General features: G+C 36.9%; 2 protein-coding genes across 2 annotated transcripts in view; both read left to right on the forward strand.

Annotated features, from left to right (window-relative positions):
• LOC144445790 (uridylate-specific endoribonuclease-like) overlaps positions 1 to 136 on the forward strand; it is a 5,761-nt gene extending 5,625 nt beyond the window's left edge. The window contains exon 7 of the mRNA XM_078135429.1: positions 1 to 136. This exon is cut by the window's left edge and continues 86 nt beyond it. Within this exon, the coding sequence (XP_077991555.1) occupies positions 1 to 136 (136 nt within the window).
• Positions 137 to 839: 703 nt separating this feature from the next.
• The window catches only part of LOC144445791 (uncharacterized), a 28,531-nt gene continuing 5,676 nt past the window's right edge, over positions 840 to 23,694 (forward strand). Inside the window, exons 1-17 of the mRNA XM_078135430.1 lie at positions 840 to 872; positions 4,522 to 4,584; positions 5,755 to 5,896; positions 6,625 to 6,881; positions 9,102 to 9,246; positions 9,684 to 9,840; positions 10,926 to 11,069; positions 11,998 to 12,192; positions 13,241 to 13,393; positions 13,919 to 14,008; positions 17,850 to 18,055; positions 18,322 to 18,407; positions 19,890 to 19,964; positions 20,714 to 20,905; positions 21,261 to 21,403; positions 21,906 to 21,985; positions 23,236 to 23,390. Of these exons, the coding sequence (XP_077991556.1) occupies positions 840 to 872; positions 4,522 to 4,584; positions 5,755 to 5,896; positions 6,625 to 6,881; positions 9,102 to 9,246; positions 9,684 to 9,840; positions 10,926 to 11,069; positions 11,998 to 12,192; positions 13,241 to 13,393; positions 13,919 to 14,008; positions 17,850 to 18,055; positions 18,322 to 18,407; positions 19,890 to 19,964; positions 20,714 to 20,905; positions 21,261 to 21,403; positions 21,906 to 21,985; positions 23,236 to 23,390 (2,316 nt within the window). The remainder of the gene's footprint in view (positions 873 to 4,521; positions 4,585 to 5,754; positions 5,897 to 6,624; positions 6,882 to 9,101; positions 9,247 to 9,683; positions 9,841 to 10,925; positions 11,070 to 11,997; positions 12,193 to 13,240; positions 13,394 to 13,918; positions 14,009 to 17,849; positions 18,056 to 18,321; positions 18,408 to 19,889; positions 19,965 to 20,713; positions 20,906 to 21,260; positions 21,404 to 21,905; positions 21,986 to 23,235; positions 23,391 to 23,694) is intronic.

Here is a 23,694-nt window from a genome sequence, read left to right on the forward strand (position 1 = left end):
ATTAGCCATCTTTACCGTTTGTTTTAAACAGTATCCCGACAGGCTTTGCAGGTTCGACATGGCTGGTCATCCAGTTCAAATTCAAACATGGAAACAAGAAAACAAATTCGTTGGTAGTGCTTACGTAGTAGCATAAAAAGACGAAAAAGAATTATATTCAGCTTCGATTATAAAACTGTGCTATGGATCATTATCAAGATTTAAGTGTAACTGAACAAATAAATAATCAAAAATAAAGTTAACATCGAAAACAAACTGGTTCGTCTACTTTTTCAAGATTATTGCTCCACGATGTAACTTATCTTCACGAAATAGATATAAGTAATCACTCACGCTCCAAGCAAGTGTCGGAAACTTAAGAGAAGTTTTAAAACCTGCTTCATTACGAAAAATTAGTTTGACTGTGTTATCTGCAAATACACCAGTGAGCATATTTTGTGGAGATGTAGAAGCTTAATTATTATTATTATTATTATTTTGAGAATTCATGGTTTCCCTCAAGCCGTCACGGTTGTGGTATCGCACCCCATGCATTGAGAAGTGGCATATTCAAATGTTTTGAGTTTGTTAGTTATTTTTGACTTTGCTCAACTTTCTGTCTTATTATTTCACCCAGTTTAACTAGAAGTCTACATTTGTGTTTTTCCAAACCTCCCAGAGGCTTGATCAAATCTAAAAGTACGTATGTGTGTTGTTTTTAATCAAAGTACTTTAAAACTAACACACCGGCTCAGTCGTTCTAGATTATCCCCATGTGCCGTAGATGGCGTTTTGATGTTCTCGGTAATTCTCGGTAATGACCGGAAGGTAGTAGCGGGAAATTGTAAAAAAATGTAAACATGGCGCTCAGAGATATTAGCCTAAATGCCGAGGTAAGTTCTGGGGAATGTTTCTCTTACTTCCATTCCGAAATAATTGTTCTCATAAATAGTTTAATTCACAGGGTCCCTCAACCTATGATCTTTACACAGTGTTATTTTTGGCGATTGTTCTGTGTCTGTAGATTCGTAAATTTGTAGTGAGGGTGAGCGGCGCGGGAACGAACGCGATTGACCCCGTTGCGTACTGGATCAGGATACAACCGGAAGTGCAGATGTTTCTTTATTTTTGATGGCATTGGAGTCTTCTTATTTCATATCAAACAAATGTTTTTAAGAAATAGAAAATGCGATTAATTCTTGACCGAGTGTCTTTACGTGGTATTGCTGTCATAATTTGTTATTCTGTAGTTTTGAGTCCGAATTCGTACCCTTGTGCCAATACAGTGCAAGAGTGAGGCATGAACAACAACATTAACATATGGTTGCTGACTAGGATTTTGGTCCTGATTTGCGATCCATAAGGTCACGTGTTACATATTTACCATTCATTCAGCTGTGTAAATTAACCATTCATGGGTAATCAACGTGAAAGTTCAAGTGTTGAAATACTATGGTAGTATGTTCAAATTCTTTAGATTCCTGAAGTTGCTCGAAGCAGAGGGTCTGAGTTTGAGACTACGGTGAAGTGGGTCTGTGCTCTAAGAGTTTCGACCAATAACAGAAAGAAGGGTTTTTATTTTGTAATGAATTGTTTCTAAGAATGATTTTGAATGGGATGAAAACCCATAGTCATGATATATATCACGATTTACAGATCGTAACTATGGCCCGTGGGTGTCTACAATAGACATTGCAGGGGGACAGGAAACTGCCAAATAAATTTCGTCATCAGCTGTTGCTCCTCCACCCCCCCCACCCCCATGACCACCACCACCACCACCATCTGTCATTGACTAATTCCTTTCTTATTACCCAACACCTTTTGATTTCCTTTGTTTTGTTTTCACACCTGTCAATTATGTGTTTGCCATTTTTGGATTTTACCAGTGTCATCTCCAAGTTAGACATCACCCATAGTTTCACATCATTCCATTCACTGTCATCTATACAAGGAGGCTGTGTGCCTCTGAAAACTAATACAGCTATCAACATAATTAATCTCAGAGTGCTAGCAGAATAACTCTAATTACTAGATATAAATGAACATGGCTACACCCAATATTGATATGGTGGGTCATTAGTTCAGTGCAAAGGTCAACTCAAATTTTGTAACATGGAAATGACAGAACTTCAGAAGAAGTATTTCTAATGTAGTTCATAACATGATGTCCATTGTATCCTTGGTGAATGAATAACTTATTAGTTTTATGTTAGTATTCAGAGCTAGAAATTAACTTTTATTTGGTATTCCAACCAAGTAGGCTATTAATTTCAGAAATTAGTAACCAATGGATATTGACTGCTCGTCCATTATTTCTGAACTGAAAACAGAGTTCCTCTATTGGAAATACATGTATATATATAATATATATAAAAGTATGTTATGTCTGTAAATGTTCCGTCATCAGTGGTAGCCTGAGTGTGCTACCAGCTGCAAATTATGGTAGCCCCATGACATGAATTGGTAGTCTGTGGACACAGGACTACTGTTAATTTTGAGCCCTGGTATTTAATGTAAACCCATTTAATGACAAAACCCACATGACCACCTGCTCATTTGCATTTGACCTTATCACTCCACACCTGTGTTAGACCTCACTCTGGTTTCATTTCATTTATTGTCATCTCTTGAAGAGAGAGTACATGCCTCTGAAAGCTCATATAATTATCAACATCGCTACTGTCATTATTAGAGTACCACCAGCAGAATAACTGTAATTACTAACTATTGATTAACACGGCTAAATAAGTAACTCTTATCAATAATATATTATATTTATAGTTACAGTGTATTTTGTATAAAGGGGTCAACCCTATTTTCCGTGGCCAACCTAGAGGGTCCATGTAACTCCTTAGCTAAATTTCAAAGATACTAAATGGGGAAAATTTGGAGCTTATTTCTAGGACCAAGAGAACATGATATTTTGGTGTGTATATGGTAAACTGTGACACGATCATTGAGTATTCTCTACATGTGTAATATCTCTAGTAAGGAGTTGTTCTTAGACATTACAAAGTATAAGAGAAATGTGGACAAACTGGGAAACTGCTGACAGTATTGTAGTTGATGACTGTAACAGCTACTTCAGAGAAATAATTGAGACAAGCAACGATGTGGAACAGAAAACTGACAAGAGCTAGGGGTTTGGTTTACTAATACTAGGTTAGGGAAAAGAATACATGTAGGTGCAAGTTTGTAATTCGTATTGTCAACAATACATTGACTGTTCTACATTGTACATTAGCAAGATACCGTGTCACCCAGGTAGTACCTTATCACTATCACAGCCAACACTCCTTTAGAAATCTGAATGGTATTGTACCAGTGTTGCAGCCAGAGGGGGTTTTTGGGTCATTTGACACACATTTTTTTTGACCTGACCCACAATTTTGGAAGTAACGGGTCATACATGTTTAGCAACATGACCACGCCTATAGGAACAGTCAAATGATCGTGTATAATGCATAGATAACAATAGGGTGGATAGGCAACTGCATAGTCATTATTCAGCAAATATCTAGAATGGGTCAGCATGTGGGTTAATATTTTGAAAACAGTGTACAGTTGTCACTTGTGCTACAATGTGATTGGCGCTTTTTTGTAATGTCTCCCCCCCCCCCCCCCCCCCAAAAAAAAAAAAAAAAAAAAATGTATGATGACCCAGAAAATGAAAGTCTTGGGACAATATGTCCCACTCTTTCAAAAGGCTGGCTGCAACACTGTTGTACATGTACATCATGTTATTTGGTAAGTTTGGTAAGTCAATAAAAATGTACCCAAGTTTCCATGTAGTTTCTACATACATGCATTGCCTGTATACTAACACTACTAGTATATGCACAGGTATAGAGTAATGTGACTGTAATGAAAACGAAATGGGTTCATATATAGATATGTGGTATTTCCTTTTATTACATGTAATGGATAGTATTATATGTTTGACTTTGTTTATGTCCAAATGTGTAGATTTGTCACAGTACATGTATGTGTGTGTCTACCTGTGTCCATGTATGTGTGTGTCTACCTGTGTCCATGTATGTGTGTGTCTACCTGTGTCCATGTATGTGTGTGTCTACCTGTGTCCATGTTTGTGTCTGTGCACCTGTCAGCATTTGTACATGTATGTGTCTGCATACCTGTGTCACAGCGTGTTTGTGTGTCTGCATGTCTGTATGCATGAACGTGTGTCGTGTGTCATTTGTGTGTGTGTGTGTGTGTGTGTATGTGTTTGTGTGTGTGTCACTGTATGTGTCTGTGTGTATATACACGTATGTGTATGTGTCACTATGTGTTTATGTGTGTTTGTGTGTGTGTGTGTGTGTGTGTGTGTGTGTGTGTGTGTGTGTGTGTGTGTGTGTGTGTGTGTGATACAGTACAAAGGAGATAGCATTACTAATTGATTAATGACAATGTACCAAATTAAACACTTGTCAACCCTAAGGCCAGCTTTCTTGATCTCGGATATAGGGCATACAAAACAGTGTGTATAGATAATTCATTATTGCATTCAGATAATTTGTGAAAATTTTCTTTCAACAGATTCCATTCAAAAAGGCAAAATTAGATGAATCTTGTGAAGGTGATAGTGGTGTAAAAAATCAGGTAAGCATCTCAAAATTCATGGTGGTGTGTTTCAGTATTGTCTCGCTAGTCCTTACCAATAGACCACTCCAGACTGCACATATATGTAAGAAATTGAGAATACAGCACCCTTGCTCAAATTGTATCAAAGAGTATCTTCACGTCATACATGTTGTACCTTTTCTTTGTCCCTTGATCAGTGTGCCCTCTAAGCCAATTTGACGTGCCACTGACGTACACAATTTCTAGTGACACACCAAAATTTGGTGTTCACCTATCTCTTACTATGTGGTGACCAGTGTGTCCTCCAAGCTAATTTGACGTGCACGTGCCACTGATACACACAATTTCTAGTGACGCACCAAAATTTGGTGTTCTCTTATCTCTTACTATGTGGTGACTCACAAGAAATTTCAATTTTTCTCATTTGACTCGCAACAACAAAATTTTGCTACCATTAGAGGTCACACTGCCCTTGATGTTCTGTACAAGTGTAAATCGGGGATGTTTTTCGTGTTGTTCAGACATCAAGGAAAGCTACAGTGCTCTATAATTAACTAGGTAACCTGTACTATGTATACCCCCAAGGTATACACCCAGACAGGAAGTAGAGCACCACATGGTGAATTTTGGAAAGGCCTAGTAGATGTTATTTACATCTCTTGATGGTAATGTAAACGTCAAAACCAATTTCAGTGCTAAACAACACAATGAGTGTGTAGGATTTGGAAACCAATAGTCAATTTTCCGGTTCCAAGATGTATTGCGCTAGAGGACGTCGCTTATGTTGTTAGATTTAGTCTTGTTTTGTCTTTATTACATTTGAAATAACATTTTCATCAGGAAATGATGGTAAGACATGTTGACCTCTTTAATTATGGGTGATTTTATAGAACAAAAACTGAACGCCATTGATGACAGAGTGGGATTTTACGGGTAAACACAGGGTACAGTCATGTGACAACCATCCCTCTGAGTAGCGTGTGCAAACCCCTCCGCGCATACAGAATACATGGCATTGTATGGAGAGACGAGCAATGCATCTTGGAGCCGGCAACAGGTCTATGACACATCACTGGTCTAATCTTTGTGTTGAGTTCAGCAACAGAAAAAGAAAACAATCACTTGACTTGATAATATGGAAAAGAAAAGAAGTAAATGATGAATCTATAATTTATTTTACTCGTTTAGAAGAGACAGCTCCACAGCAGTAATATGGCAACTAAAGAGACAAGTGTGTTTCCTAGCAACTGTAACCAAGCAACCAGTAATGAGGATTCAGTAATTATTCTTGATGATGATCCAATGATGGCTGATTTAGATATTTCACAAGGTATGAATGTTTCATTTGTTCAAGTAAATTTGCAAAATTTATAGAGCTGATAGTTTTCACTGAAATCACAATGTATACAATATAAAGATATATGTAGGTACATTTTATATTTCATTTATTTTTATTTTTTTATGTTTATTTATAACAAATAAATGCAGAGAAAAAATGGAAAAAGCACAACAGACAAAAGAAAACAAAAGGAAAAAAAACACCTGCATTCCATAGTAAGCAATACATTCTCCCCATTTTTAAAAATATTGTCTAACTTGTTTTTTGACCTAGCTATTTGCCTTTCTATTGTATAACTATGTACATTTAATATTTTATGTATCACTACATATGACATACATATATTATATGTTGTGGAAATGTTTCCAGGAAGTATTGGAGATTTCCATATTTATTTTGTAATTTTGTAAACAAAATTGGGAGGACCATGGTAAACAGTGAATTTACTAAGATTTGGAATCTTGTTAGAGAAGGGGGATTTTTGTAAATCTGGCATAGCTTTCCATACCTTGTTCCGTGGCTTTTTTTAAAAGGAATCCTGTTAAACAGTTGTTAGCAATCCAGTAATTGAGATAACTCCTGTAAAACTTGCACTTGGAGGTTTGGTATGTACTGGTAACCTTGCACAAAATCTTCCGTTGGGAATCCTGGTAAACTCAGGTAGATTTTATCTGTTTACTGCAAAACAGTGACTAGCTATATACTCTTTTTATGAACAGATGTTGTGGAGGTGTCCGTTACTACGACAGAATCAAGCAAACAGGCATCGGTGCAACTAAGTGAACAGATGGTAGATGAAGATATTGAAATCACATTTAGTAGGCCTTCAGAGACTATTACTTACCCACATCCAAGGGCAGACTGTTCATTGCATTCCTTTACAAAAACAGATGATGTGAACTTAGGACCTGTTTTGGGGAATGTTAAATTCTGTGACAATTGTTTTTGTTATGTATGTGACTTTAAAGCTGCCGAGGTAACTATAATTTACATATTATCTCTTAACATACAACAGTCAAATATACATGTAGTTGCCTTGGAAACACATGAGACGTTTCAATCATCTACAAAGTCATCAAGGTCCATAGTAGAATGATTTGACACATCACATTCATTTTCAATTTAGGCCAAATAAAAAAAAGTTGTTTGGTTCCAGTAACCTGACCCCACCTAGTTTTTCACGCCGAACCTAAACTTTTTTTTACATATATAAGAAAAAAAATTGTGAAAATTGTGAAGTCTCACATGCGGAACCTGACATCAACTGAAAAGACAATATAAAACTGTTCTTCCAATCTGTAATGGCTGTACATCTGGTGAGAAGAAGCCAATAACACAGAGACCATATGGAAACAACAGAAATACATAAGTACCTGAAGTAGACACTCACATATAAAAAAAAAATTAAAAAATGAAATAAAAAAAATCTATCTACCCCACCTATTTTAAAATTGAATGTAATCGGAACCACACATTTTTTTATGCCTTATCATCCCAAAGTAACATACTTATATTTTACTGGCCTATTACTTCTTGGAATCATTAACAATATATTCTCCACCGATCTTAACATATATGTAGTACTATGCTACTAGACTGAAAGAATCGTTGCTAAAGTTCCTGTCTTAAGATATATGTAGTACTATACTACACCTCTGAAAGAATCACTGTTAATCAAGTTCCTGTTAAAGGGGTATGTGTCAATCCCATGTTATTACATTAGTGTTATCTTAATCAGTATTACATGAGGTAATTCTTTTGTTCTGGACCAACTTTCTCTGAAATCCTGCATTACAAACGTTTTTCAAACTTAGATTTTTATCCTAATTCAAAGTGGACCTTTAACTATTACCAGTGTGCCCTCTAAGTCAATTTGATGCACCACTGACACACACAATTTCTAGTGACACACCAACATTTGGTTTTCCCCTATCTCCTTCTATGTGGGTAACTCACAAGAAATGCCAGTTTTTGTCATTTTGACTCAGCAAGAAAATTTGACTATCATTAGAGGGCACACTGACATCACTGAACAATGAGTGATTTAAGAAGTGTACACAGCAGTGTGCCGTCTAATGATAGACAAATTGTGTTGTTGCGAGTCAAAATTATAAGAACTGACATTTCTTGTGAGTCACCCACCACACAGTAAGAGATAGGGGAACACCAAAGTTTGGTGCAGCACTAGAAATTGTGTGTGTTAGTGGCACATCAAATTGGCTTAAAGGCACACTGGTCACCACATAGTTAGTAAGAGATAGGGAAATCAAATTTTGGTGCATCTCTAGAAATTGTGTCAGTGGCATGTCAAATTGACTTAAATGCACACTGGTACACAACAACTTGTCTGACTCCACTACAATCGGTGAATGAGGTGACTGAGTTAGTCACTAGTGATGTAGGCAGGCTAATGAGCAAGTGAAAGTCATGAAGTCAAAACTGTGAGAGTTGAAGGTCCACACAAGTGTTTATAAAGTTTTTACCCTCCCTACCCACTTCAACCATCGACTTTTAAACCCATTTCTTCCTTAACTATTTCAAGAATTTATCCTTGAAATGAAATATGGTCATTATTTTGTTTACAATTATATGTTACCAATTGTGCAGTCTTGCTGCTAGACGTTCGAGCTTTCTTTCGATACTATAAGCGAACGAAGTTCGCAGTGAGGGCTTGCCCGAACAGTCCAGCAAATGTCATTTTCAGACCGGACATTCCATTAAGATTACGTTAAGCGGTGGGTTGGCCCATGCATGCATATATATACTTTAATATATTCAATCTCTGCATGCAGATGTTGACAAACACATTACGTCATGTCTTATCGGTTTATGGTAATTGTGTTTAATGAGTGTGTAGACGTTGTCATTCACACATTTCAGTTAACGCATTGGTGGTTATTTTTACAAGCCTCTCCTTAAGATGTATATGCATGAAAAATTAGCCATTGTCCTCTGTTTGTGCTTGTCACTAATGTGGTTCTCTGATTGGCAGTTATTTATATCCTGATGACATTTGCTAGACCTTGGATGTTCCATCCTCGATAGTGATGTTTGGTCGTGTGTTGTATTGTATCAGAAGAACAACCGAGGTCTAGCAGATAGATTACCAATTGTGATGCTACTGTACACATGTACATTGTATTTTGTTAAAATCAAAATTAAAAATATTTAATTCTTGGTTCATTTTTGTGCGTAGTGTAAAGAATGGGACATCACCAGTGGAGCTCACTGCAATGCACATCGGAAGGCAGATGTATGGAAAAGTAGACGAAATTCCAGGAAAAGTGGACTTATTTTGAAACTAAATATAGAAGAAATAACACAGGAAGTGAGAGATGGAGGTATGGAATGTGAATCACTAGATAAAGTGTACAATCCAAACACAAAGGACCATGGGATTATTTGTAGAATGGCAGATATCAGTTGAACCCTTTCACCTAGTACTATAATTAAAGCTTTGGTGATATGGTTATCAAATTCCTTTCTGGCTTCATCGATGGCTTTTAATAATGTCACATTGTTTGTAACCACAAATAATCTAGTCTTGTTTACCATATCCTTTCAGGACGGCTATCCTTACAATCACCCCAGATTAGTTTATGGGACCTCAGTTGTCCTGTGACTCGTAATGACCAGGCCCCTTAGGACACTCATATTTTCCTTGGTAGAATGAAAACCAATATTTGTGAATTATTAAAATGTAATTGTAGATTTGCAAGTGTGGTATTATTGCTGTAATGAAATATTTGTACCCTTACCTTTATATACATTTATATAGCTGTAAGAGGTCAACAATTGGCAGCGGAGGTGTGTAGAGAATATGTACAGTACAGAGAAATAGTATCTCATGTTGAATGTGGTTGTAAATGCCATTCTTATAGTTACCATGGTGACTGCTATGAATGTGATTGCGGACAAAATGATACAAATCACAAGTAAGTGATACTATGTTACAATTTATATACCATAATTGATACTATGTTACAAATTATATACCATAAGTGATATGTTACAAGTTATACCATAAGTGATACTATGTTACAAGTTATATACCATAATTGATACTATGTTACAAGTTGTATACCATAAGTGATACTATGTTACAAGTTGTATACTGTAAGTGATACTGTGTCACAAGTTATATAAAGAGATACATTGTACTATGATATTCTAGTGCGTCATTTGAAATTGTGTGCGTCAGTGGCATATCAAATTGGCGTAGAGGACACGCTGAGCACAAGAAACACTGACCCAAGTCAACAAAACTTTGTCAAGACAAGAATGTTGTGATAGTTCAGTCAGTTGTTCTACAATACCTTTGGCACAATCTGTGTGTATTGTACAATCTTATTAGTCCCTGCCGGACAAAGTCCGGATGGGGACTTATGGATTGGGTTCCGTCTGTCCATCCGTCCGTCCAGAGCTGTTTCTTTGAGATGCCTGGCCCGATTTTTTTCAAACTTGGTACAGGGGCAACATACTATGGCATACATATGCACATCTATTGTTTTATGATACGATCCAATATGGCCGCCTAGCAGCCATTTTGTTTGCAAATTTTCCATGTCCAAAGCCATAACTCTGACATGCGAGAACAGATCTCATTCAAAGTTGGTATTAGAATAGTGTTCTATGACATACATGTGCATATTCATTTTCGTCGTGATACGATCTATTATGGCAGCCATTTTGTTTGAGAATTTTCCATGTCCAAAGCCATAACTCAGACATGCTTGAACAGATCTCATTCAAAGTTGGTATTAGAACAGTGTTCTATGACATACATGTGCATATTCATTGTTGTCGTGATATGATCCAATATGGCTGCCTGGCAGCCATTTTGTTGGCGCAGTTCTCATGTCCAAAGCCATTACTCAGACATGCTTGAACAGAGTAGTAATATCAAAAACAACCATATATTGAAAATGACAACATAAACTGCCAGTTCCTTAAAACTCAATCATAGCGGGTACTATGTCATTCTCAATGACTTGTTAAGTACTATTTGTTTTTTCAATAGCTTTGATTCTGTATTGAGGGTGATGATAAAAGCCATCGATGAAGCCAGGAAGGAATTCCTTAACAACCATGCCACCAAAGCTTTGATTATCCTGGATGAAATAGTTCAACTTATATCTATTGAAAAACCACCAGACCAAAACAGGTAAAGAAATATTCACTAGATTCACTTCAAAGACAATTACAGAGACATTTCTTCTGCCTAGCAGTTATTTTATTTATCTGAAGGTGCAATGGTATAATGTGTATTTTATTTCTTAATTTATTTTAGAATTTGTAAGTAGACTTTTGTATGATTGCCGGTTTGATGTATGAGGACCTCAGTGAAATGAAGCCAACCATTCAATGTATGATTGTTGATGTGATGTATGAGGACCTCAGTGAAATGAAGCCAACCATTCAATGTATGATTGTTGATGTGATGTATGAGGGCCTCAGTGAAATGAAGCCAACCCTTCAATGTATGATTGTTGACTTGATGTATGAGGGCCTCAATGAAATAAAGCCAACCATTCAATGTATGATTGTTGACTTGATGTATGAGGACCTCAGTGAAATGAAGCCAACCATTCAATGTATGATTGTTGATTTGATGTATGAGGGCCTCAGTGAAATGAAGCCAACTGTCAATGCTTTGCGTTGTTTGTAATGCTTATTGAGTTTACACAGAATAAAGATATTTTACAATAATAATGTTTTATGTATATAGCAACCAGGGCAACACCATAACAACCAAACAATTATGTCACATACAAAGACTGAAATAACTTCAGGTAGATATCAGCCCACCTTGGTGAAAAGGTGTCAGCGGTAACAGCCCCTCTAACAATAATAGCATAATGTGCAGTTGTGCCTCAGTACCATTAGCAGCAATTTTAAAGCAATTCCTGAATCCTTATTTTCACCATTGCAAGTATTCACCATGATCATCACATTAGACCCTGTTGTATTTTTACAACTTATGCATCTTATATTTCCAACCTTTGCCATGACGATCATTTTAGACCCTGTGGTATTAGTACTTGTTGTATGATCTGAGCTGGTCTCTGAATTGCTCTTTTTTCTTTTTCCAGCTTTCGCCATGATGACCCTTTTAAACCCTATGGTATGAGTGCATTTTATGGAAGACGTGAAGTTATGACGCTAATTGATGATTTACTGGTGGACCTGTTTCTTCAAGACAAAGTAGATGTCTGTTTGAGAAGGAAAGTGATCACTAACATGAAGCTCAACTTGCTGAAAAGCCTGGATTCTTTGAAATGGGAAGAGTGAGTAATAATAATAATAATAATAATAAACATTTATATAGTGCCATATATCCACGACAGTGCTCATAGGCACTTCACATTTGGGGGGGGGGGGGGGGGGAGAAAAAAAGTATGGCTGAAAAAGGTAATTGTCTCGACATTGTCTCAACAAAGGTAAAACGCTATTTTAAAAAAATGGGAACGTTACAATGATTTAAAATGATTTAAAGAGGTTTTGACTAAATCTAAACAAATGATTGGTAAGAGTAATTGGTAATGATTGGTAAAATAATGTTGGATTATTGCATTAAATTATGTTAGCGTAAGATTAGTATATCAATAAACACATGTTGACTGATCGTGAGTGCAACATCATACATGTATGTCTCTTTCCTTGAGGGACTGTGGGTCACCCCAACACAGACCATTTCTCTTGGGCTTTGCCCTCGTGAAACAGTCTGTGTTGGGGTAACACACAGTCCCTTGAGGAACAGACATATGATGTTTCACGAGCACAATCAGTCAACATGTGCTTCGTGCTCATGCAACATCATATGTCACACACCACATCATTTACTGCACTGTATGTGTGCCTCAAAAGTCCTGACTATGTGTACACCCATGGAGGTATAATAAGGGGAGATACCTCCATGGTACACCCTATGGTTCCCGTATGACAACAGACAGTGAAGGTGGTTCGAAAAACAATATAGGAATTTGCAAACTTTAATAATTATCAACTTTGTTCATTCTAAATCCTTTCTGACACAAGGATGGCAAAGTTTGTCTTCAGAAAATTGCAAAAGCCGAGATGTTTCTGGCTAGCATCTACTTTGCCAGCACAAGGTGACGCCATTTTCGTCTGCTATGAAAACATGTATGCATGTGCACATGATGTCATCAGTCAGCAGTATTTTGACCAGCAAACATCATTTTAAAAATGAGAAACTATAGTGTAAGATTCATACTGTCTTTGTACACATTTACTGGAGATAGTAAATTGACATGACATCATTATTTGATATTTACTGGAGATAGTAAATTGACATTAAATTTGTTGTTTGTTTAGTTATCTGTCTTTGACTATGCGTCATTGGAACGATTCCTTGCTGTCTCCTGTACTACATGGACAAAACATAACGGGCAAAAGAGGAGTTGATGTACTCAGAGAAAATATTGGCATTGCCAAGAAGAGGCTGAGAATCTTAGAGGAACAGAAAAAGTAAGATTAATGTACAGATTGAGAGATTACTTTATTGCAACTTAGTCAAAACCTTGTGCAATTAGTACTTTTGGCACAGACCTGTAGTGGCACAACTGTTGTATATTATATAGTCCTTGGCGAGTACCCATTCTGCAAACTGAGAGTGAGAGACAAGAAATAATGGATTAAATTGATCGCCCTCTCTTTACAAATGCATGGGTTAAAAGTTAGTCTTTGCCAGAATAAAGAGAACATGAGAAAAATAATCCCAGTGTACTCCCACACACCAAATGGTCAAAGATGTAATATCTCACACTCTTTAGGGAATGTTTGTGTACATGTAATGATTAATCACTCTTTTGCAGGTACACACCCTACATGTATGTAATCTAGTTTTCAGTATTTGCACTGAAAACTTTCAGTATTTGCACTGAAAACTAGATTACATACATGTAGGGTGTACCTAGTAATAGCATTAGCATGTACATGCACCAATACAAGTGATTGCTGGTACCTCACCACAGTAGTATACATTATTTCTAGATGGCAGCATGCAGCTAGATATGTAAAATTGGCTCAGTTTACGAGAGGAACTGGTGGATTGTATGGATCAAGTTCTTCATTTGATGATCCGTAAGTATGATCTGTAAACATTGCTGTCAAGTTCTACATTTGATGATCCATAAGTATGATCTGTAAACATTGCTGTCAAGTTCTACATTTGATGATCTGTAAGTATGATCTGTAAACATTGCTGTCAAGTTCTACATTTGATGATCCGTAAGTATGATCTGTAAACATTGTTTTCAAGTTCTACATTTGATGATCCATAAGTATGATCTGTAAACATTGCTGTCAAGTTCTACATTTGATGATCTGTAAGTATGATCTGTAAACATTGCTGTCAAGTTCTACATTTGATGATCCGTAAGTATGATCTGTAAACATTGCTGTCAAGTTCTACATTTGATGATCCATAAGTATGATCTGTAAACATTGCTGTCAAGTTCTACATTTGATGATCTGTAAGTATGATCTGTAAACATTGCTGTCAAGTTCTACATTTGATGATCCGTAAGTATGATCTGTAAACATTGTTGTCAAGTTCTACATTTGATGATCCGTAAGTATGATCTGTAAACATTGCAGTCAAGTTCTACATTTGATGATCCGTAAGTATGATCTGTAAACATTGCAGTCAAGTTCTACATTTGATGATCCGTATGATCTGTAAACATTGCAGTCAAGTTCTACATTTGATGATCTGTAAGTATGATCTGTAAACATTGCTGTCAAGTTCTACATTTGATGATCCGTAAGTATGATCTGTAAACATTGCTGTCAAGTTCTACATTTGATGATCCGTAAGTATGATCTGTAAACATTGCAGTCAAGTTCTACATTTGATGATCTGTAAGTATGATCTGTAAACATTGCTGTCAAGTTCTACATTTGATGATCTGTAAGTATGATCTGTAAACATTGTTGTCAAGTTCTACATTTGATGATCCGTAAGTATGATCTGTAAACATTGCTGTCAAGTTCTACATTTGATGATCCGTAAGTATGATCTGTAAACATTGCTGTCAAGTTCTACATTTGATGATCAGTAAGTATGATCTGTAAACATTGCTGTCAAGTTCTACATTTGATGATCAGTAAGTATGATCTGTAAACATTGTTGTCAAGTTCTACATTTGATGATCCGTAAGTATGATCTGTAAACATTGCTGTCAAGTTCTACATTTGATGATCCGTAAGTATGATCTGTAAACATTGCAGTCAAGTTCTACATTTGATGATCCGTAAGTATGATCTGTAAACATTGCAGTCAAGTTCCATATTTGATGATCCGTAAGTATGATCTGTAAACATTGCTGTCAAGTTCTACATTTGATGATCCGTAAGTATGATCTGTAAACATTGCAGTCAAGTTCTACATTTGATGATCCGTAAGTATGATCTGTAAACATTGCAGTCAAGTTCTACATTTGATGATCCGTAAGTATGATCTGTAAACATTGCTGTCAAGTTCTACATTTGATGATCCGTAAGTATGATCTGTAAACATTGCTGTCAAGTTCTACATTTGATGATCCGTAAGTATGATCTGTAAACATTGCTGTCAAGTTCTACATTTGATGATCCGTAAGTATGATCTGTAAACATTGCTGTCAAGTTCTACATTTGATGATCCGTAAGTATGATCTGTAAACATTGCTGTCAAGTTCTACATTTGATGATCAGTAAATACCCTTGTCAGGGCTCGAAATTAATCTTTTCTTTGGTAGTCCTAGTTGGCTACCAATTTCAGAAATTGGTAGCCCAAGGATTGTGACCTGTGGTCCCATATTCCTGAACTGAAAACAGATTTCCTCTATGGAAATATGTGTGTTATTAAAATACTTTCATGTCCATAGATCTTTCATCTTCATCACATAATCAGTGGTAGTCTGAGTGGGCTACCAGCTGCAAATTATGGTAGCCCCATAACAAGAATTGGTAGTCTGGACATAGGACTACTGTTGATTTGAGCCCTGCTTGTTAAGATTGCCGTCAGTCTTCTAGCATGGTGATCAAACACTCCAGTCAATGAGTTGAACCGTAATCCTGCCACAGTCATTATCTTACCATGGACTTAACCTGCAAATGTTAATACAGATAAAACATAACTCACACTTCCTATGTTAGGGCATACCATTTTCTACTCACACTTTAATAAATATAGTGGTATAGTATAGTAAGTTTGAAGTGTTTGTGCCTTTCAAAGTGATTAGTTGCTTATGTGTAGTGTTGTTATAGCATAAGATGTCAGTGTCCATGTTAGAAAGAATACAGAAATTACAAGAGGGCTCAGTGTCCCTGTTACCTTGTTCAGAGAGAACACAGAAATTACAAGAGTGCTCAGTGTCCCTGTTACCTTGTTCAGAGAGAACACAGAAATAACAAGAGGGCTCAGTGTCCCTGTTACCTTGTTCAGAGAGAACACAGAAATAACAAGAGGACTCAGTGACCCTGTTACCTTGTTCAGAGAGAACACAGAAATTACAAGAGTGCTCAGTGTCCCTGTTACCTTGTTCAGAGAGAACACAGAAATTACAAGAGTGCTCAGTGTCCCTGTTACCTTGTTCAGAGAGAACACAGAAATAACAAGAGGGCTCAGTGTCCCTGTTACCTTGTTCAGAGAGAACACAGAAATAACAAGAGGACTCAGTGACCCTGTTACCTTGTTCAGAGAGAACACAGAAATTACAAGAGTGCTCAGTGTCCCTGTTACCTTGTTCAGAGAGAACACAGAAATTACAAGAGTGCTCAGTGTCCCTGTTACCTTGTTCAGAGAGAACTCAGAAATTACAAGAGTGCTCAGTGTCCCTGTTACCTTGTTCAGTGAGAACACAGAAATTACAAGAGGGCTCAGTGTCCCTGTTACCTTGTTCAGAGAGAACTCAGAAATTACAAGAGGGCTCAGTGTCCCTGTTACCTTGTTCAGTGAGAACATAGAAATTACAAGAGTGCTCAGTGTCCCTGTTACCTTGTTCAGAGAGAACTCAGAAATTACAAGAGGGCTCAGTGTCCCTGTTACCTTGTTCAGAGAGAACTCAGAAATTACAAGAGGGCTCAGTGTCCCTGTTACCTTGTTCAGTGAGAACACAGAAATTACAAGAGGGCTCAGTGTCCCTGTTACCTTGTTCAGTGAGAACACAGAAATTACAAGAGTGCTCAGTGTCCCTGTTACCTTGTTCAGAGAGAACACAGAAATTACAAGAGGGCTCAGTACCCCTGTTACCTTGTTCAGAGAGAACTCAGAAATTACAAGAGTGCTCAGTGACCCTGTTACCTTGTTCAGAGAGAACACAGAAATTACAAGAGGGCTCAGTACCCCTGTTACCTTGTTCAGAGAGAACACAGAAATTACAAGAGGGCTCAGTGTCCCTGTTACCTTGTTCAGAGAGAACTCAGAAATTACAAGAGTGCTCAGTGTCCCTGTTACCTTGTTCAGAGAGAACTCAGAAATTACAAGAGTGCTCAGTGTCCCTGTTACCTTGTTCAGAGAGAACACAGAAATTACAAGAGTGGTCAGTGTCCCTGTTACCTTGTTCAGAGAGAACTCAGAAATTACAAGAGTGCTCAGTGTCCCTGTTACCTTGTTCAGTGAGAACACAGAAATTACAAGAGGGCTCAGTACCCCTGTTACCTTGTTCAGAGAGAACTCAGAAATTACAAGAGGGCTCAGTGTCCCTGTTACCTTGTTCAGAGAGAACTCAGAAATTACAAGAGTGCTCAGTGTCCCTGTTACCTTGTTCAGTGAGAACACAGAAATTACAAGAGGGCTCAGTACCCCTGTTACCTTGTTCAGAGAGAACTCAGAAATTACAAGAGGACTCAGTGTCCCTGTTTTAATATTATAAGATATCTTTTATCTCTGTTACCTTTTCTAAGGATTAACAGTTTGATTTGCTTTCATTTTCAACAGAGAAATTCGAGAACGGCTACCAAAGTATCTTATTTACATAGGCAAGGTGGATGAAGCACTCTTAAAACTCGCTCAAGAAAGTGTAGGCCAGGCGACAAATAAATACAAAAATTCAAATTCTCTCCTGTCGAGAATTTCAGACAAAAATTTACTGGTTTTACTAAAACTATTTTGTGGAGAGACACCAATCGATCAGTCAAGTTCAGGTATTTATACTTTTTGTTTCATATACTTCTATGAACATGTTTTATTTTGATTTTGAACTTGTTGGTCATTCGAATAAAATATTTGATTGTAGAAATTGAAATAAAAATTCAACCAAAAACTGTTGTTTACTTGCTTTGCAAGTAGTTCCAAACTCACAACGTAAATGATTTACCTAGTTTGTTGACAAATCTAAGTTATTGAACCATTCATAATAAATAACACCTGAAGAAGGTGGACTGATTTATCAAAATTTGTTTGTTTGCAGGGATCAAACAGAAAATACTGGATGATGTGCATGTATTTCAACTCTGTCTAAGAGCATATGCTGTAAACCATTGTGTGTGTTCAAGTGTAAGTATTGGTATAATAAACTAACCACTGTAAACCATTGTGTGTGTTCAAGTGTAAGTATTGGGGTAATAAACTAACCACTGTAAACCATTGTGTGTGTTCAAGTGTAAGTATTGGGGTAACAAACTAACCACTGTAAACCACTGTGTCTGTTCAAGTGTAAGTATTGGGATAATAAACTAACCACTGTAAACCACTGTGTGTGTTCAAGTGTAAGTATTGGGGTAATAAACTAACCACTGTAAACCATTGTGTATGTTCAAGTGTAAGTATTGGGGTAATAAACTAACCACTGTAAACCATTGTGTGTGTGTTCAAGTGTAAGTATTGGGATAACAAACTAACCACTGTAAACCATTGTGTGTGTTCAAGTGTAAGTATTGGGATAACAAACTAACCACTGTAAACCATTGTGTGTGTTCAAGTGTAAGTATTGGGGTAACAAACTAACCACTGTAAACTATTGTGTGTGTTCAAGTGTAAGTATTGGGATAACAAACTAACCACTGTAAACCATTGTGTGTGTTCAAGTGTAAGTATTGGGATAACAAACTAACCACTGTAAACCATTGTGTGTGTTCAAGTGTAAGTATTGGGGTAATAAACTAACCACTGTAAACCATTGTGTGTGTTCAAGTGTAAGTATTGGGGTAACAAACTAACCATTGTAAACCATTGTGTGTGTTCAAGTGTAAGTATTGGTGTAATAAACTAACCATTGTAAACCATTGTGTGTGTTCAAGTGTAAGTATTGGGGTAATAAACTAACCACTGTAAACCATTGTATGTGTTCAAGTGTAAGTATTGGGGTAACAAACTAACCATTGTAAACCATTGTGTGTGTTCAAGTGTAAGTATTGGTGTAATAAACTAACCACTGTAAACCATTGTATGTGTTCAAGTGTAAGTATTGGGGTAACAAACTAACCATTGTAAACCATTGTGTGTGTTCAAGTGTAAGTATTGGGGTAATAAACTAACCACTGTAAACTATTGTGTGTGTTCAAGTGTAAGTATTGGGGTAACAAACTAACCACTGTAAACTATTGTGTGTGTTCAAGTGTAAGTATTGGGGTAATAAACTAACCACTGTAAACCATTGTATGTGTTCAAGTGTAAGTATTGGGATAACAAACTAACCACTGTAAACCATTGTATGTGTTCAAGTGTAAGTATTGGTGTAACAAACTAACCACTGTAAACCATTGTGTGTGTTCAAGTGTAAGTATTGGGGTAACAAACTAACCACTGTAAACCATTGTGTGTGTTCAAGTGTAAGTATTGGTGTAACAAACTAACCACTGTAAACCATTGTGTGTGTTCAAGTGTAAGTATTGGGGTAACAAACTAACCACTGTAAACCATTGTGTGTGTTCAAGTGTAAGTATTGGGATAACAAACTAACCACTGTAAACCATTGTGTGTGTTTAAGTGTAAGTATTGGGGTAATAAACTAACCACTGTAAACCATCATCATTTCAGGCAAGTGTACTGGAATGGATAATTTCAAAATTTCTAAAGTCTAAAGTTGACGAACCTGGTATGGAAACTTACAAGGTAAGATAACTGGTAATAATACTTGTTTATGTTAGTAACTGTGATAAAACTCATGACACAAGGGGGCAAGTGTGATGTACTTGTAGTATTGCATGAGAGCTTGCAGTGTTCTCTGCATCCATACTTTCACAATCGACAAAGAGGTTACAAACATTGAAATGACAAATCAGTGAGTGCGAGTGTGATGTACTTGTAGTATTTGCATGAGAGCTTGCAGTGTTCTCTGCATCTGTACTTTCACAATCGACAAAGAGGTTACAAACATTGAAATGACAAATCAATGAGTGCAAGCGTGGAGTTTTGTATGAAAGCTTGCAGTTTCATGATGGCCATATTTTCATGAGTATAGCAAGTGAAAGTACAGTAGAAAACTCTGCAAGTATGAGTACAAATACTCCTGACTATCGACGCTGGAACTCAAGTATGAGTACAAATACTCCTGACTATCGAAGCTGGAACTCAAGTGTGAGTACAAATACTCCTGACTATCCACGCTGGAACTCAAGTATGAGTACAAATACTCCTGACTATCCACGCTGGAACTCAAGTATGAGTACAAATACTCCTGACTATCCACGCTGGAACTCAAGCAGCACAGGAGTCTGGTATTATTACATATCTGACCCACTATACAAGCTTAACGCTTTTACAGTTAAATTGGATTGATAGCTAGATTATAAAAGCCATTCACTATTAGGTTACTGATAGAGGATGAATTATTGATATGAGATTTCTTTTCCATTCTTCAGAACTATTCCGCTGTTTCTGAAATGATAATAAAGTCCAGCAGAAAAAGTGCAAATCCACAAATACATGTTGAAGTGAGCATTCTTTGTCAAGTTAGAATGATGTGTATGGCCACTGTACTTGCTGATGCTATATCCAAAGAAAATGTTACACCAGTGACTGGTATATTGAATGAATTTAAACCTGTCTTCCAGGTAAGTTATGGTGAACATACTTATTTCAGTTGATGCACTACTAAAGTAGCCTCCAATAAGGGGGGGGGGGGGGGGGGGGCTATAGAAATGACCAACCAATGTCTGTCCTGTGTCTGACACTAGTCAGTCATTTCACCTACAACAATTTCAACTAAACCTTTTCAGTCACTAAAGTATACACATTCATATTTTACTAGAATAGTTTAAATGAGGTTTTATGGATATTTGTAAGTATTTTCATTTGAGTAAAAAAAAGTTGCAAACTCAGCTAGTGCAACTGTAATAAATTTACCAATTCGATGAACATTAAAGGAAAATTAAAATTACAGAGTTATGTTTCGTTTTTCCCCCTCAGAAACACCCATGGGTTTTGAAACATTTCTTGAACAGTGCATCAATACAATGTAAGATTGAAAGCCCTGCAGTGTATGGTCTCCTGAAGGATGAGTACATCACTAAACATGGCTTGGAAGGACTCCATAGTCATGTCATTGAAAGGTAAATACTGTGTTGTCATGGTTATGAGGTGACTAGTAATGTTAATCGGAAACACTCCTCCAGGAAATAAAGGTATTTTTATAAACTCGGGGGAGAGTCATGTCGACATGTCACCTAAACTTCTTTATGCTAGTAGCAACCAACAATATATTCACTGGAAATGGTGAAAATATCAGTAATTAGACACTGTACATGTCATTTAGAGGTCTGTTTTATCTCTACATAGTATAAAGGTGAAATTGTAATTCATTTGTGTGCTGACCAAAAAATCATTTTAAACAGATAACTTGTACCATTTTATGTGTAAGGCTACCCAAGTATGTTTACTAGGTTATTGAGTACCACTGTTCAGGGTGTGTACAATATTATGTCCTAGTTGCAGCTAGAGTTGCTTTAATTATTGTTTTATATAAGCATTTTCACTACAGTAAAATAGCTTATAGTGTGTATACTTTGACATGAATTGTTTTTTTTTTTAAAAATCAATGGTACTATTTTCCAGGGTAATTGTCAGGCAGTCTATGAGAAGTGGTTGTGAACTGTTAGAAACCGTTTTAGTACAAGCATCAGGAGGCAAACAAGGTAGGTGTTTCTATAAATGTCATCAACTGGCGACCTTTGACATTTGACCTCAGAAAGTACTGACATAATTTACATATAGTGAATGGTATGTAAATATCTACAAACAGGCATGCTGATAACTGCCGTTGGGATATGACTGAATTAATTTATAGCTGTTTGCTACCATTAGAAGCAGTTTGTGAAACATCAAAGCAATATCACAGTTGGCAATGTAAACAGGTTAATGTTAGATTCTGGTGATGATGACCAAGTGGTTTTTGGACCCAAGAGCACTGTTTGAATCCTGTGGATCTCTTAGCACCATGATGCACTGTGTATGCAACCTTGTCCAAAATCATGTATTAATTTGTATGTGTAGAATGCTATGTACACTCATGTGATAGTCACCTTGAATTCATGCATAAAAGCTGTTTATTTGTCAACTCTTAAAGGCTTAGACTGTAAGATACAAAGTGTCATTCCGCCCTCACCGGCCTCCTCTCTCTTCTCTAGTAGGGGTTAACCGATGTGTGAGGGTACCCAGTCACGTAGTACCTTACAGATTATTGAAGGCTTTGACTAAGATACATCGTGTCGTTCTGCCCTCACTGGCCTCTCTCTCTTCTCTAGTAGGGGTTCAACGATGTTTGAGGGCACCCCGTCACGTAGTACCTTACAGACTATTAAAAGCTCAGTTCAGGTTAGGATTAAAGTTAGGTGTGATAAACTGTTACCTGGCAGAGCTGTAGAAAAAGTTAGTCAAGAATGAAACTGATCCTATGTAATAAGCCATTTTTTGTCTCGCAGCAGATTTTACGAGATCCTGTGTGAGCCATTGCATCCATAGCAACCACATAAGGGTGGTCAGGCTGGAAGTGTCAAATGCTTAGCAACACTTGTTCTCTGTGTTATCGCACATAGCCAGGGCAAAAGCTTGACCGCGATCACATGTTTGACAACCATTGTTGCTCTGTATATTTGCACATTTCATGAGATCTGCAATGAGACATAACATCCCTTATTCTCATGGCTCCTCTGATAAGATTACACTAATGCAAAAACGTATGGCATTGATACCTTGGTCTTTAGTCTTCTGTAAAATAGAACACAGTGATACAGGTCTTCCCATTGCCTAATGATAAACAAGTTATTTGAAACCTAATGAATACACAATAATCCAATAAGTGACCACTGAAGTGAACCTATTGGAGAGATAAATATTTCATATTCAAATGTATTTTCTCTTTTATGTTTTTATTTTCCAAATTAAGCTTCAGAAATTAATTACAATGCCATTCCTAAAATCACCAAAGACCTTGTGCTTTGGTATGCTATGGGCATGGCAAGACGGATTCCCAGCGCTACATTTAGTGAGTATGGGTCGTCAAGTGTTGATCTAAAAGCCATGTCAAGATTTCTTAATTTGGTAAGTTACATTTATTCTTTGCGCTAAGTTTGTTTGATAAGTCATAGCAAGACTCCTTAAGCTGGTAAGTTATCTAATCTTTTGTGCTAAGTTTGATTGATAAGTCATAGCAAGACTCCTTAAGCTGGTAAGTTATCTAATCTTTGTGCTAAGTTTGATTGATAAGTCATAGCAAGACTCCTTAAGCTAGTAAGTTATCTAATCTTTTGTGCTAAGTTTGATTGATAAGTCATAGCAAGACTCCTTAAGCCGGTAAGTTATCTAATCTTTGTGCTAAGTTTGATTGATTAGTCAGCAAGACTCC

Source organism: Glandiceps talaboti, chromosome 14 (assembly GCF_964340395.1).
Source record: "Glandiceps talaboti chromosome 14, keGlaTala1.1, whole genome shotgun sequence".
NCBI lineage: Eukaryota > Metazoa > Hemichordata > Enteropneusta > Spengelidae > Glandiceps > Glandiceps talaboti.